Genomic DNA, 14,730 nt, shown 5'->3' with positions numbered 1-14,730 from the left:
AACAAAATCACCCCCTATGATCTGGAAAATCAAACATGACAAGAAGCTTCTTTTTTGTGACTTTTGAGATAATTTCAGTTCACTAATATCTCTAATGTTGCTCCAGGATTTTGCTTTGTAATTATTACCACCAGTCCCGTGGATTTACTTAATTTTATATAATGGGTGCATTCTATACAAAATGCATCAATCATTTAATGCTGAGGACAGAACTACCATGATGCAATCTTCATTCTTCAATATAAAATTTTGTAAAAAAATCAATAGTATTGATGACATTATAAATTCATGTGAGGAATGCTGTTGAAATACCTTTTAGATTGTCCCTAGAATGGAAGCAAAGAAGAATTCCTATGCATAACTAAGATTGTTATGTATTAGAAATATATATATTTTTACATATAATTTGGATATGAACTACTAAGAAATTAAATGAAAACATTCATTCTCTATAAGTTTCTATACATTGTACCAAGAAGATACTAAAAACCTGCATCTTGGTGCTTTTTTGTTTGTATACCAAAACAGATGTCAATATTCACCTTAAAAGATCAACCATTTCCCACAACTATTTCCTATTTCTGTTGCCTTAATTCACCTTTTCTAGTTAACTGATCTTCCAACTGTCATATGACCTTCCTCACCTCACCTTACCTCACCTTCACTTCCTGCTCTACCTGATGGTTTGCTTTTAGTCAAATATAACCTCATCTTAGGTTTTTGTCTCCTATGAAAATCTAATGATATTCAGCACTATCTTTTTTCATCAGTTTTATCTAAGAAGTAGAGTAAAATTTTAAAAATCCACCCCCTAAACTTCCCTTTTAAAGTATGTTTTCATAATTAATAAAGAATAAGATATTACTCTACGTCAGAGATTGCAGAAAATCCCCCAGCATGAAATAAAATTATTTCCCTCTGTCAGGTACTTCAATTCAAAGATAAAATGGACAGTTCTCAAGTTCGCATATCTTTCTTCTGTTATTCCAGCCAAGTGGAAGGCAAAACTTTAGAGCTACAAGTTAGTTTCCAAAAAGTCTGTATTTACTTTATAGGAACTCACAAGCAAAAATACTTGCATTAATTAATGAATTTTCTAAATGTTTACACCAAGATATCTAAAAAAAAAAAAAAAAAAAAAAACCAGAACATAATAACAGCGGAAAATGCAAAAATGGTCAGAAACTATCCGTAGCTAAAGTGTTAGGTATTATTACACTTACTTCTTTCAAAGTATGCATTCATAATTCAGTAAATTTGATTGTTGCTTAAGCTGTTTACAGCTCCTGCAGATAAATAGCTGTCATCTACAGCTGCTTACTTCATTTCTTTGTTTTGTTTCATATAATGTACCAGAAGGTTCTGATTTGGCAGAAACAAGCATAACGCAGTGCACATGTCAGATGAATGATGTCCACAGTTCCCAAGATAAGAGGGTCATTCAATAAGTATTAAACAACATGTCTACTAATCTATACATGGGAGGAAAAAGCATAAATGCCAGTGGCAATTTTCCCTTTTATTTCTGTGGACTTGTTTGATTCCTGTTTATTGATGTCCTTTTAGAGAGACCAAGGCTTTAATAAAAAGTGACTTACTCAAGGTCATCCATCTGTTCACCAGAAACATACGCTCTGCACAGCTACTGCCATCGGACAGAGCCACACCCTCTCAGGCTGCTCCCCTGACACTTGAATGCTTAAGGGTGGAAAGAGTGCATTTTTTTCTCCTAGTTTTCTAGGACATGATTCTACTGTAATACTTCAAAATGAAATGACTATGATTTTTAAAATTGCTATTTGTTAGACTTAAAGATGGAACCTGGGGAGGCTGGGGTTAGCAGATGTAAGCTTTCGTATACAGAATGGATAAACAACAAGGTCCTACTGTCTAGCACAGAGAACTATATTCAATATCCTAGGATAAACCATAATGGAAAAGAATATTTAAAAAAGAATGTATATATATATGTAACTGAATCACTTTGCTGTACAGCAGTAATTAACACCCCATTGTAAATCAACTATACTTTAATTTAAAAAAAGGAACCTGAAAGCTTGAAAGCATATATACTTGAAGAAGCATCTTCCCATTTTCCTATATGACATGTTGAAACTAATCAGTAATTATCTATGTATTCTCTTCGATATGCATGGTGAAGAGATTATGCCATAATCTCAATACTAGTTCCCAACCAGAAGCAATTTTGCCTCCCAAGGAACACTCGTCAAGGTCTGGAAGCATTTTTCCTTATCACAACTGGAGGGCGGGGAGTCTGCCACTGGCATCTACTGGGGAGAGACCAGAGATGCTGAAGAAATAATAAACTACTGGGTTTACTAGTTAAAGAGAAACACCATTTTCCCTTCTCTGAACAAAAACAAAGAAAAATGTCTCTGCGTCCTTTTGACACCATGGATGTTGTGGACATTTCCAAAATTATCCCTACCAGGACAAACTTTCTAAGACTGTGCCTTGTAAAGTCTCTCAATGCAAATTAAAGACATAACACTAAACTCTAACTAGACCAAAGCAATTTCACAGAATGAAGGTGAGGGTAAGTAAAGGGTAAAATTTAAAACATCTAGAGGAGGGTTTAATGGACAAGATGGGTGTGAAATACTCATCTTTGTTTTATTTCATATAATGTACCAGAAAGTTCTGATTTAACAGAAACAAGCATAACGCAGTGCACATGTCATGTGAGCGATGTCCAGTCTTCAAGATAAGAGGGTCATTCAATAAGTATTAAACAAGCAGGTCCTTTCCTGCCACTAACGTATGTGATGACAAGGCCAGTCCTAACATGTATAGGGCCCAGGCAAATATTTGGTTTGTGGTCCTGTCCACATAAACAAAATTCAAACAAATTTCACAACACAACAATAAAAACAAAAAACTTTCCTTGGAGGGTTGCCCAGAAATGAAATTATTATGGAACAATTTCTAAACCAGTGGCAACAGTTAGTAGAGTAATATATGGAAAAGTGAAAAAGGAGAAGGAAATGCAAATTTAAAAACACTCTCTTTGCAGAAAAAGTAACATGGGCAGCCAGCTTCATCTAGGGCATTGAATTATCCTCGGTAACACATTAGGCATTTGGGTGATGTAATAATGAACTCCCAACCTGCTCACATTAATCCCTTGGAATAAATTATGGAGAAATCTGGATGACAGTCTTTCTAAAATGTATTACATGGAGTTAACTTTAATAAATTTATATAGCATTATTCCAGGTATGCCTGGAAGGCATTTAAATTACTCTCACACTCTATTTTATCAAAAACAAATGATTTAACCTAGAAAGAATTGATCTGTTACCAAATTAGAGCACTAGGAGGCAAATGTTTAGGTTCATGAACTTTAGTAGCTATTATTAACAGATCCATTCTCTTGAATACCCAAGTAGACAAGATACTGACTGATAATAGCTTCCAATTGAAATTCATCCTTGAGACTTAGTATAATCCTGCAAGAGCTAACTGATATAGATAGATGCTGCTTATTCTAGAAGTTTTATAGTTTGCAGCTTCTAGCATGTGGTAGATAATTAAAGCCATGCTACTAAAGAGGACACAGATCATTTTTAATTTTTAAAATTATTTTTTAAAAATTGTATTCGGGACTTCCCTGGAGGCACAGTGGTTAAGAGTCCGCCTCCCAATGCAGGGACACGGGTTTGAGCACTGGTCTGGGAAGTTCCCACATGCCACAGAGCAACTAAGCCCGTGCGCCACAACGACTGAGCCTGCACTCTAGAGCCCGAGAGCCACAACTACTGAGCCCGTGTGCCACAACTACTGAAGCCTGCGCGCCTAGAGCCCATGCTCTGCAACAAGAGAAGCCACCACAATGAGAAGCCTGTGCACCACAACCAAGACTAGCCCCCGCTCACTACAACTAGAGAAAGCCCACGTGCAGCAATGAAGACCCAACACAGCTCAAAGTAAAATTAATAAAATTTCTTAAAAAGATTTAAAAATTGTATTCAATTTATTTAAACTAAAAAAAAATTAAAACAGTTCACCCATTTCTCACACTCCCCACCCCTTGCAGCCATCAGTCTGTTCTCTGTATCTATAAGCTTTTTATTTATCTTTTTTAGATTCCACATATAAGAGAGATTGTATGGTATTTGTCTTTCTATGCCTGCCTTATTTCACTTAGTGTAATGCCTTCAAGGTCCATCAAAGTTGTCACAAATGGTGAGATTTGGTGACAGATTAAAAAAAATCATTACCACAACCTATGTCGAGAAGGTTACCACTTATCTTTTCCTCTAGAGTTTTATGGTTTCAGGTCTTACATTCAAGTCTTTAATCCACTTTGTGTTAATGTTTGTATATTGTGTAAGATAGTGGTCCAGTTTTATGTGTTTGCATGCTGTGGTCCAATTCTTCCCAACACCATTTATTGAAGAGACTGTGCTGTCCTCTTTGTATATTCCTGGCTCCTTTGTCATAAATATATGTGTGAGTTTATTTCTGGGCTCTCTACTCTGTTCCATTGTCTATATGTCTGTTTTTACGATAATACCATAGTGTTTTGATTACTTTATCTTTGTAATATAGTTTGAAATCAGGGAGTGTGATGTCTCAAGCTTTATTCTTCTTTCTCAAGATTGCTTGGCTATTTGGAGTCTTTCATAGTTCCATACAAATTTTAGGAATGTTTGTTCTATCCTCTGAAAAATACCATTGGAATTTTGATAGGGATTGCATTGAATCTGTAGATTGCTTTGGGGTATTATGGACATTTTAACAATATTAATTCTTCCAATCCATGGGCACAGAATATCTTTCTATTTCTTTGTGTCCTCTTCAGTTTCTTTCATTAATGTCCTGTTATTTTTAATATTCAGTTCTTTCACCTCCTTGGTTAAATGTATTCTTAGGTATTTTATTCTTTTTGATGCAATTGTAAATGGGATTGTTTTCTTTATTTCTTTTTCTGACACTTCATTATTAGTGTAAAGAAACACAACAGATTTTTATGTACTGATTTTATATTCTGCAAATTTAATGAATTTGTTTATTAGTTCTAACAGTTTTTTGATGGGGTCTTTAGGGTTTTCTATAACTGATATCATGTCATCTGCAAATAGTGATAGTTTTACTTCTTACTTTCCAATTTGGATGCCTTTTGTTTCTTTTTTTTTTTTTTTCCTAATTGTTCTGGCTAGAACTTTCAGTACTATGTTGAATAAAAGTGGATAGAGTGGGCATCCTTGTCATGTTCCTGTTCTTAGAGGAAAGGCTGACACAGTACAATGTCCACTGTGAGCTTGTCATATACGGCCTTTAGTATGTTAAGACACGGTCCCTCTATACCCATATTTTTGAGAGTTTTCATCATAAATGGATGTTGAATTTTGTCAAGTTCTTTTCTGCATTTATTGAGATGACCATAAGATTCCTACCCTTTATTTTGTTAATGTGGTGTGTCACACTGACTGATTTGCAGATTTGAACCAGCCTTGCTTTTCTGGAATAAATCCCACTCGATCATGGTGTATGATCATTTTAATGTATTGTTGAATTCAGTTTACTAATATTCTGTTGAGGATTGTTACACCTATGTTCATCAGGGATATTTACTTTTAACTTCCTTTTCTTGTAGTGTCCTTGTCTGGTTTTGGTATCAAGGTAATGGTGGCCTTATAAAATGAGTTCAGAAGTGTTCCCACCTTTTACATTTTTTTGGAAGAGTCTGAGAAGGACTGGTGGTAATTAGTGCTAATATTTAGTAGAATTCACCAGTGAAACCTTCTGGTCCTGGTCTTTTCTTTGTTGGAAGGTTTGTAATTACATATTCAATCCCCTTACTTATTATTGATCTGTTCAGATTTTCTGTTTCTTCATGATTCAGTCTTGGTAGATTGTATGTTTCTAGGAATTTATCCATTTCTTCTAAGTCGCCCAATTTGTTGGCATATAATTATTGATAGTAGTCTCTTATGATCCTTTGTCTTTCTGTGGTATTGGCTGTAACATCTCCTCTTTCATTTCTGATCTTTATCAATTTGAGTCCTCTTTTTTTCTTGGTGAGCCTAGCTAAAGGTTTGGCAATTTTTTCTTTTCAAAGAACCAGATCTTAGTTTCATTGATCTTTTCTATTGCTATTTCATTTATTTCTGTCTATTCTTTATCATCTTTTCCTTCTACTAACTTGGGTCTTCGATTTTTCTTATTTTCCTAGTTCTTTGAGATGTAAAGTTAGATTATTTGAGACTTTTCCTGTTTCTTGAGGTAGGCATTTATCTCTATAAACTTCCCTCTTAGAACTGCTTTTGCTACATCCCATAAATTTTAACGTGTTATATTTTCATTTCATTTTAAGCATACCAATAGCTTAGTGCCATCTATTACCTTTTTTCCCACCAGAATATTCAGTTAATTTCTTGTATTGTAATACAATAGTCTAATGACTTAGAAACATACAAACCAGAATTTCATTGTCTAAAAAAATACCTAAATTATTTGAAGACTAGATAGATCACACGTAAGCTGTTTCTTCAATAAGTGGTCTTAAGTGTAATTGATAAAACTTGGCTGGTAGTATATATACATTAATATATATGTTAATATACACACACACACACTAAATGACTACAGAATCTGCTAGTCTCTAGTGATAAATAGTTTAGTATATCAATAATATACTAAATACTAAAGAACTGGCTAGTCTCTAACTATTGATAAATATGGGCCTGCTGGTTCCTAGCACATTAAAGTGTTAGGAGGTTCGCAAATTCACAAATTAAAGTAATCTTTTCCCACAGACCCTTAGCTAAGTGATAAGTAAATTATTGGCTCCTTCAATGCCCTTCTACCACTTTCAAAGGAGAGCAATTTTCTATTGTTTCTCTTAACTTCCCACTGAAAAACTTTTCTTCAAGAATTTAGAGGAAAGAAAAAGCAAAAAACATAATTGCCTTCTAAAAATTTTATCCCCTGACTTCGTTTGGTATTACTGGAAATGCTGCCAGAGAAAAGAGTTCTGCCTGCTGCTGGAAGTTTGTTTATCATTTAGCATCTTCCCTAATTTGGATGATCTACTATTTGAGACCACATACTTTAAAAAAAAAAAAAGAAAACAAAGAAGAAAATATCAGCCTGAAAGCTGTGAGCTGACAAATTATGTCACAGAATTATTGAGTAAAGAGTAAATAAATCAATTTTAATTAAATTCTTACTGAGTTTGAAGAGTTACATGCAATTAAGTGTTGGAATTTACTTGAAGTAAGATATGTATTTTTCTATGTAAGTATTTGATATGAAAGGTACACCTTATCATCTGTGATAATGCACATATAATTTTGGAAGATGACATCAAATTTGAGAAAATCTTTTATTTAGCAAGGATGTAGGAGGAAAGCCAGGAGAAGTTTAACTCTATCCTGGTAATGACATATGCCCTCAATATGAGCTGTTCATTTTTATCCTCTGAGTTAAGGCTGCCTTTAGGTAAAACTATATACTTCTTTCCTGAAGGCCAAAGTCATTTAGTTCAATTTTTGACTCCTCGAAGCCTAAAAACAGTTCCTGACATATATTGCTGGTTTTTGCATTAAAGTAAAACACATTAAAATTTGTCTTGCAGGCTACCCACTCACATCTGTCATAGCCCACTGCTTTCTACCAGGTATGTTCACACATCAAGTCAGTCCCGTTTTTGGAAATCTAAAAAAATGTACTCCATATATTTTCTACCATTCAAGGTTTTCCACTATAATATCCCCAAGTTTATGTACCCTTTCTCTAGCAAGAAAACTGAAGTCATTAGGCTCAAAGTATTTCTTTCATTTTTGTGCTATCTGTCTCTATTTCTTCTCTCCTTTTCTGGTATAGATGTGCCTACTTTCTTTCCAAAAGTTCTTCATTTATGCTTTTTGGTGGATCTATCCAGTAGTTCATTTGAGAACATGGTCAGTTTTTCTGAACTAGGGTGAATGGCGGAGTCTAGGGTGGGAACTGGTGGAGTGTGAGAAAAACACATAAACAGGTGTCAAAGGGACCAGCCCAAAGGACCACACTGGGAGAAACTACATTCCCTTCCCTGGACTACACTATTTTCTCAGTCCTTAAATAGGTCATTATTGAGAATTTTCAGTGTTTTCTTCTCTCTACTGATTCTCTTTCTTTGCCATTAATAGTTATTAAGACATACATCCTATCTTAGCATAAAAATAAATTTTCCTCACTTCTGTTGCCACCTCTTTCTCTTTTGTTTTATTGAAGTACAGTTGATTTACAATGTTGTGTTAATTTCTGCTGTATAGCAAAGTGATTCCGTTTTATATATATATATATATATATATACACACACATTCTTTTTTATATTCTTTTCTATTATGGTTTATCATAGGATACTGAATATAGTTCCCTGAGCAATACAGTAGGAACTTGTTGTTTGTCACCTCTTTCTTAATTCTACTTTTCTCTTAAAACAAAACTCCTCCAAGAGAACTTTCCACTATCTCACACTAATTCTCCTGTTAATTTCTGTCTTCTGCTTTTCCACCTCTTCTTGACCAAAAAGTGCATTCTCAGAGTTCACCAATGCCCCGCTCATCACTACATCCAAAAGCATTTCCTACTTTTTTTGTTTTCTTGAAACTTTGGTTGCGGTCTCAGCCTTCTTCTGAGTGTAACTTGACAGTATACTCACTACTTTGGGTTCTGCATTACTTCTTCCTCTGGTCTCTAGCGAGCCCATGTACATGCTTTAACTCCCTCCCCAGGCTCCTCCCAGCCCTTACACTGAGTCTCCCTCAAGAATGAGCCTTTCTTCTGTTTTTCTCTTTTAATATCCTTCTTCTGGAATCCATTGCCTAATGTAGTTTGATTATCACACGAATGATTGGCATTCCCTAACTGACATCTTCTGCTTTCATCTGGCTACAGAGCCCAGAATGGCGCCTCAAGTATTTGTCTGAAATTCCCTTTTGGAATTGTCATCTTCACTTCTCTCTTAACACTTCTAACACTAAACTCATCATCTTCCCTGTGAAATGGACTGTGTTACTGGGACTCATTCTTCTTTTTTTTTTTTTTTTTTTTCCAAAACAACTGATGTATATTTGACTTAAAATATCTTAATTTCAGGTGTAAAACATAGTGATTTGATATTTTTATAGATTATGCACTATACAAAGTTATTATAATATCACTGACTATATTCCCTTTGCTGTGCATTACATCCCTATGACTTTTTTTTTTATAACTGGTAGCTGGGACCTCTTAGTCCCCTTCACCTGTTTCTCCCATCTCTCTTCCACTCTCTCCTCTGGAGACCACTAATTTGTTTTCTGTATCTTTGAATTTGTTTCTGTTTTGTTATTTATGTTCATTTGTTTTGTTTTTTAAATTCAACATATAAGTGAAAACATGCAGCATTTGTCTTTCTCTGACTTTGTTTCATTAGTATGATATTGAAATACTGGATTACAAATTCTTAACCCTCCTTACTTCCTCCTCATACCTGATCAATAAAGAATGACATTCCCTGGCTTATTCTTTGACAGTAGTTCCTGCAAAAGTCCCTAGGCAGTAAGTGTTTATAAGCAGTTATAAAGAAAATTCACAGAAATCCAAACAATCCCACACTTTACCAGTTCAGACTTTTCCTCAAGCTTTTCCCTTTCCCTCTTTGCACTTCTGAAACCTTACTACCCAACCTTGAAGGCTCACCTCAGATACCACCAAATTTCCCAGTTCTACTAGGCATAAATAAATACTCTGTCCCACCTAAACTCTTATCACACTTTGTTTATATACTTAATTTTATACCTACCACTCTGCCTTATATGCAAATTACCTACTCAAGTATTGCTCTATTTCCAACCATACCTTGTAAGCTCTTGCAATGCAGTAAACTTGTCACTCAGTTTTTCTTCAGTGAGACCTACCACAGTGCTATCCACATAGTAAGTGCTTAAAAACCTGTCTTCAATTAAACTAAATTGAGATGGGATTTGAGTAAGGCCTTGTGGTAGTTGTAAAATATTTAGAGATCTGTGTTCAAATGCAGTCTGTTTGAAATTCCTTTCAAAGAGCTGAAAGGCTTTAGACATATTGTCCAAGGAAATGGTAGCAAGATAAGAAGGGACCAATCATCTAAAACATAAATATACTGTCTTCCCCCTCCCATCCCCCCTCCCCCCCAACCCGCAGTGGGGAATCAGAATTAGATAAGAGGTTACTACTTTTGTACTTAATTGACTTATCTGGAATTTCCAAAGAATAAAGTATTCTGTTGTAATTGTTATCGTTTTTATTTTTTGGTGTGTGTTTTTGCTTTTGACATTGACAATTTTTTTTTATCTGAGTTGAGGGTCAAGGGTGAGACAAAGGTATACCCCATTTCGAATGCTTATTTAGCTAGTTGAGAGGTTCAGGAAAGACCTTGATGTTGATAACGGTAGTTCATGCAAGAACTTTCTAGTTCCTTTGCTTTTCAGAATCATCTCAAGCTTCTAAATATAATCAAACTTTATTTATGAAAATATTTTTCATGTGTATGTGGAATTCTGAAGTTTTCTAGCTATGTGCAATAGCTGGAATTCTAAAAATTTTCATTCTGGGATTTTACGTTTAAAGTTAACATAAACAATGCTGTGCCTTTATGACATTATATTTCAATTTATAATGACAGAGTGGCCAATCCAAACTTGAAGATAAATTATATCCAAATAGGTTATATGGCGTGTATATTATATATTTTTTCAACAAATTTTAAAAACTAACACTACATTACTTTGAAAGGACATGTCCTCATCAAGTTGCTTGGTGTGTTCTGAGTCAAAATGTCTTTGGTGGCAATAATCAGAAACCACAGTTTCTTACTAGTGCTCATCTTTACTTCTGATTGGTCTAGAATTACAAAGCATCCACCATGCATAAATTTCATCATTTCATTGCCAATCTTGCCGAAAATTCTGATTTAAAATAGTAAATGTGTACAGAGGGAGAGTTGCCAGAGAAAATGGAGACAAGGAAGTGACAGTGAGGGAGAATGAGGCATAAATCCTTTTGGATAATCCTAATTTAATTGGACTGATTTATATTATCTACTAATCAAATTGATAATGGACAAAAATAAAACCACAGCTATTAAACTCTCCACTAAAAACAAGTGACTGACTTGGTTGTATTTTCCTAGTTACCAAAATGAAACTGTTGTCCGTGCAATCTTAATGACAGCACAGGTCATGTCAGCTTGGTAAAACACTTGGGAGATGCTCACATTTCACAATGATCTTTCATATACAGTATCGCACAGTAAACTCTCTCTTAACCATATTTTTTAGTGGCAAATAAAACATGTGAGCAGCAAAGATTAAAATGTTCCACCCACTTAATTTTTTATTTAGCATGCTTACAGTCAGGTAAGCACAGGCTGCTAAGAGAGAAATGATTTTTACATTTCTTCACAAAATACCCTAGGAGGAGAGACAATTTTCTTAGTGTAAAAGTCAGCCTTTATTCTGTCAGACAAAGTAATTATGGAAGCAAAACAAATCCACATTGTCTAATTAGGTCATTAAAAAGCATAAATGCGTCATGGAAGCTTTTCTCCTTGCCTAAGACATAAAGTAAGACAATGAGAACAGTCTGGTAATATAGAAAGTTTTATAATTTGTTTCTTTTCCAAAATAATAGGTCCTTTCATCTATTTCCCTAAGATGAACACAGTTCATTTAGAGACAAAACTCTGTAATTAGTTCAGGGTTTACTATCATTATATTTCAAAATATTTAACCAAAACCAGGAAGGTAGAGAAAAGAAGAAAATACATAGAAAAATTTTCAAAGGAAGGGAATAAAATCAAGAGAGTAGGTTGCTGATCAAACTGTATTCTGCCTAGACAAGATGAATATAAAATCTACATTCACATAAACACAACCAGTCTGGGATACCAGAAAGCTCTTCAGAGAAATATACTGGCATCTGCCTTTGGGATTTGAAACCTGACTTTAATTACAGCTAACTTAAATAAAAACAAATGGCATGATTCTTTTGTCTCTTCCTCTCTCTCATTATTATTATTTCATGAGTTTTAGAAAATTCATGGCTCAAAGTGTTAAGAAACAAAATGCAAAAACGGAAAGGAAAAGAAACTTACCTGCGATCCTCTTGGCCCTCGTTTGTGGTCCCATTCTGAATGCCCCATGAGCTGTAAGATAATATAATAATGACAATAAATTAAATGATGCCTATTTTACATGGCGACTATTTCTACTCTTTCTTTTAAAGAATAATGAGGCTTTTGAAATCTATGTTTTAATAGTAGGGTATTATATTGACCTCATGAGTAAATGAACATACCTGAAGTAATACACTTCTCGTTTGATAGCTAATAGTTCAACTACTAGTTGTTTTGAAGATATTTTAATATCACTGTGTGACAAAATGAGTCTGGTAATGTACAGCTTTATGGTTGTCAGGAAAATTCTAGATCAATGTTAAACCACATTAAGCTTTATTTTCATACCATTAAGCTTTTTGTTTATTAAGAAAATATGCTACAGAAATCTACTAGTGTAGCTTAGTCTACTGTCAAGAATGACAAGAACCAGAAGGCCAAAATATTTCAATCATTTTAAATTCTGTTTCTATAATATCACAAAAATATGAGAGTTTGAAGGAGTGAAATTATTTAATGTGAAATATGCCCCCAAAGTCACAAAATGTAAATTTCATAAAAACAGAGACTACAAAACATTATTAAGTTATTCCCATAGTTGTAATAGTCCTGAGCTACTTTGCTTCAAAGCATAATATTTACTTACTGAAAATAACATTTAACTCGAAGAGCATTAAGAAAATGCAAGATACCAACTGAGAGGAATAAAATTCCATTTCTCTGTCCAGTATACTCACTAGTCATGTGTACCAATGGAAGAACACCTTACCACTAAAAAGCTAGCATGCTAACAAGACATACTATAAAACATACTTCTATACATTAATTTTTCTGTACAACAGCAGTGACTCTTCAGTAGCTATAACAAAAAACAAAGAAACTGATCACAATAGCAACAAAAAAGTAATATACTTTTTTTTTTTTTTTTTTTTTTTTTTTGGCTCCTCCCGTTGTGGAGCACAGGCTCCAGATGCGCAGGCTCAGTGGCCATGGCTCACAGGCCTAGCCGCTCCGCAGCATGTGGGATCTTCCCAGACTGGGACACGAACCCGTGTCCCCTGCATTGGCAGGCGGACTCTCAACCACTGCACCACCAGGGAAGCCCAAAAAGTAATATACTTTTGAGCATTATCAAGAAATGTATGATAACCATACACAGGAAATGGTAAAACTTTACTGATAAACATACAATTCTCCTGGTTAAGAAGAGTGAATTCAATAAAATTACTGTGTTCATTTTTACCCAAATAAATGTATACGTTTAACTCAATTTCAATCAAAAGCTGTTTGTATTTTTAAGAAAAAAATTAAAAAACACAAGCACCTAAATTTTATCTGAGAGAATGAACTTCTAAGAATCAAAATATTAGAAGAGATGAAAATGCCCTAGTGGTTACTGAAGTGTATTATAAAATTTAATTCAAATTATAGGATAATGATTTAAGACTCAAAATACAAATAAATGAAATGTGATGGACAGTTCTGAAATAAATTTAAGTACATGTAGTAACAAAACGTAAAAAATAAAGTATAAAAATCAATGGGTATTTGATGAATTATTCAACAAATGAAAAAAGAAAGAAAAAAATTGGAGCTGAACCTTACAATATACATAACTTCTATATAGATAAAAAGAGTTAAATTTTTAAAAGATCAAACTATAAGTATAAAATAGAATAAAATCAAAACAAATACTTAAACTACTTTGGAATATATAAAGTTTTTCCAAATTAAAAAAAAAAAATACACAGAGGAGAGAGAAGATGGCAGAAGAATAAAACGTGGAGATCACCTTCCTCCCCAGAGATACATCAGAAATACATCTACACGTGGAACTGCTCCTATAGAACACCAATGAACACTGGCAGAAGACCTCAGACATTCCAAAAGCCAAGAAACTCCCCACGTAGCTGGGTAGGGCAAAAGAAAAAAGAAAAAACAGAGACAAAAGAATAGGGACGGGACCTGCACCAGTGGGAGGGAGCTGTGAAGGAGGAAAGGTTTCCACAGACTAGAAGCCCCTTCACGGCGGAGGCTGCGGGTGGCGGAGGGGGAAGCTTCAGAGCAACGGAGGAGAGCGCAGTAACAGGGTGCGGAGGGCAAAGCGGAGAGATTCCCGCAGAGGATCGGTGCCTACCGGCACTCACCAGCCTGAGAGGCTTGTCTGCTCACCCGCCAGGACGGGCAGGAGCTGAGGCTCGGGCTTCGGTCGGAAGCCGAGAGAGGAATGGGGTTGGCAGCGTGAACACAGCCTGAAGGGGTTAGTGCACCATGGCTAGCCGGGAGGGAGTCCGGGAGAAGTCTGGAGCTGCCGAAGGGGCAAGAGACCTTTTCTTCCCTCTTTGCTTCCTGGGGCGCAAGGAGAGGGGATTAAGCGTGCCGCTTAAAGGAGCGGGGCCAAGTCCAAAGCTGAACCCCAGGAGCTGTGCGAACGAAGAGGAGAGGGGGAGGACTCTCCCAGCAGCCTCAGAAGCAGCGGATTAAAGCTCCACAATCAACTTGAAGTGCCCTGCATCTGTGGAATACCTGAATAGACAGCGAATCATCCCAAGTTGAGGAGGTGGACTTTGGGAGCAAGATAT

General features: G+C 35.3%; 1 protein-coding gene across 1 annotated transcript in view; it reads right to left on the bottom strand.

Moving 5' to 3' along the window:
• The window catches only part of PDE3A (phosphodiesterase 3A), a 350,866-nt gene that overhangs the window by 129,881 nt on the left and 206,255 nt on the right, over positions 1-14,730 (bottom strand). Inside the window, exon 2 of the mRNA XM_055085502.1 lies at positions 12,128-12,178. Within this exon, the coding sequence (XP_054941477.1) occupies positions 12,128-12,178 (51 nt within the window). The remainder of the gene's footprint in view (positions 1-12,127; positions 12,179-14,730) is intronic.

Source organism: Physeter macrocephalus, chromosome 6, assembly GCF_002837175.3.
Source record: "Physeter macrocephalus isolate SW-GA chromosome 6, ASM283717v5, whole genome shotgun sequence".
In the NCBI taxonomy this organism is placed as follows: Eukaryota; Metazoa; Chordata; class Mammalia; order Artiodactyla; family Physeteridae; genus Physeter; species Physeter macrocephalus.
This window is presented reverse-complemented; position numbering and strand designations above follow the sequence as displayed.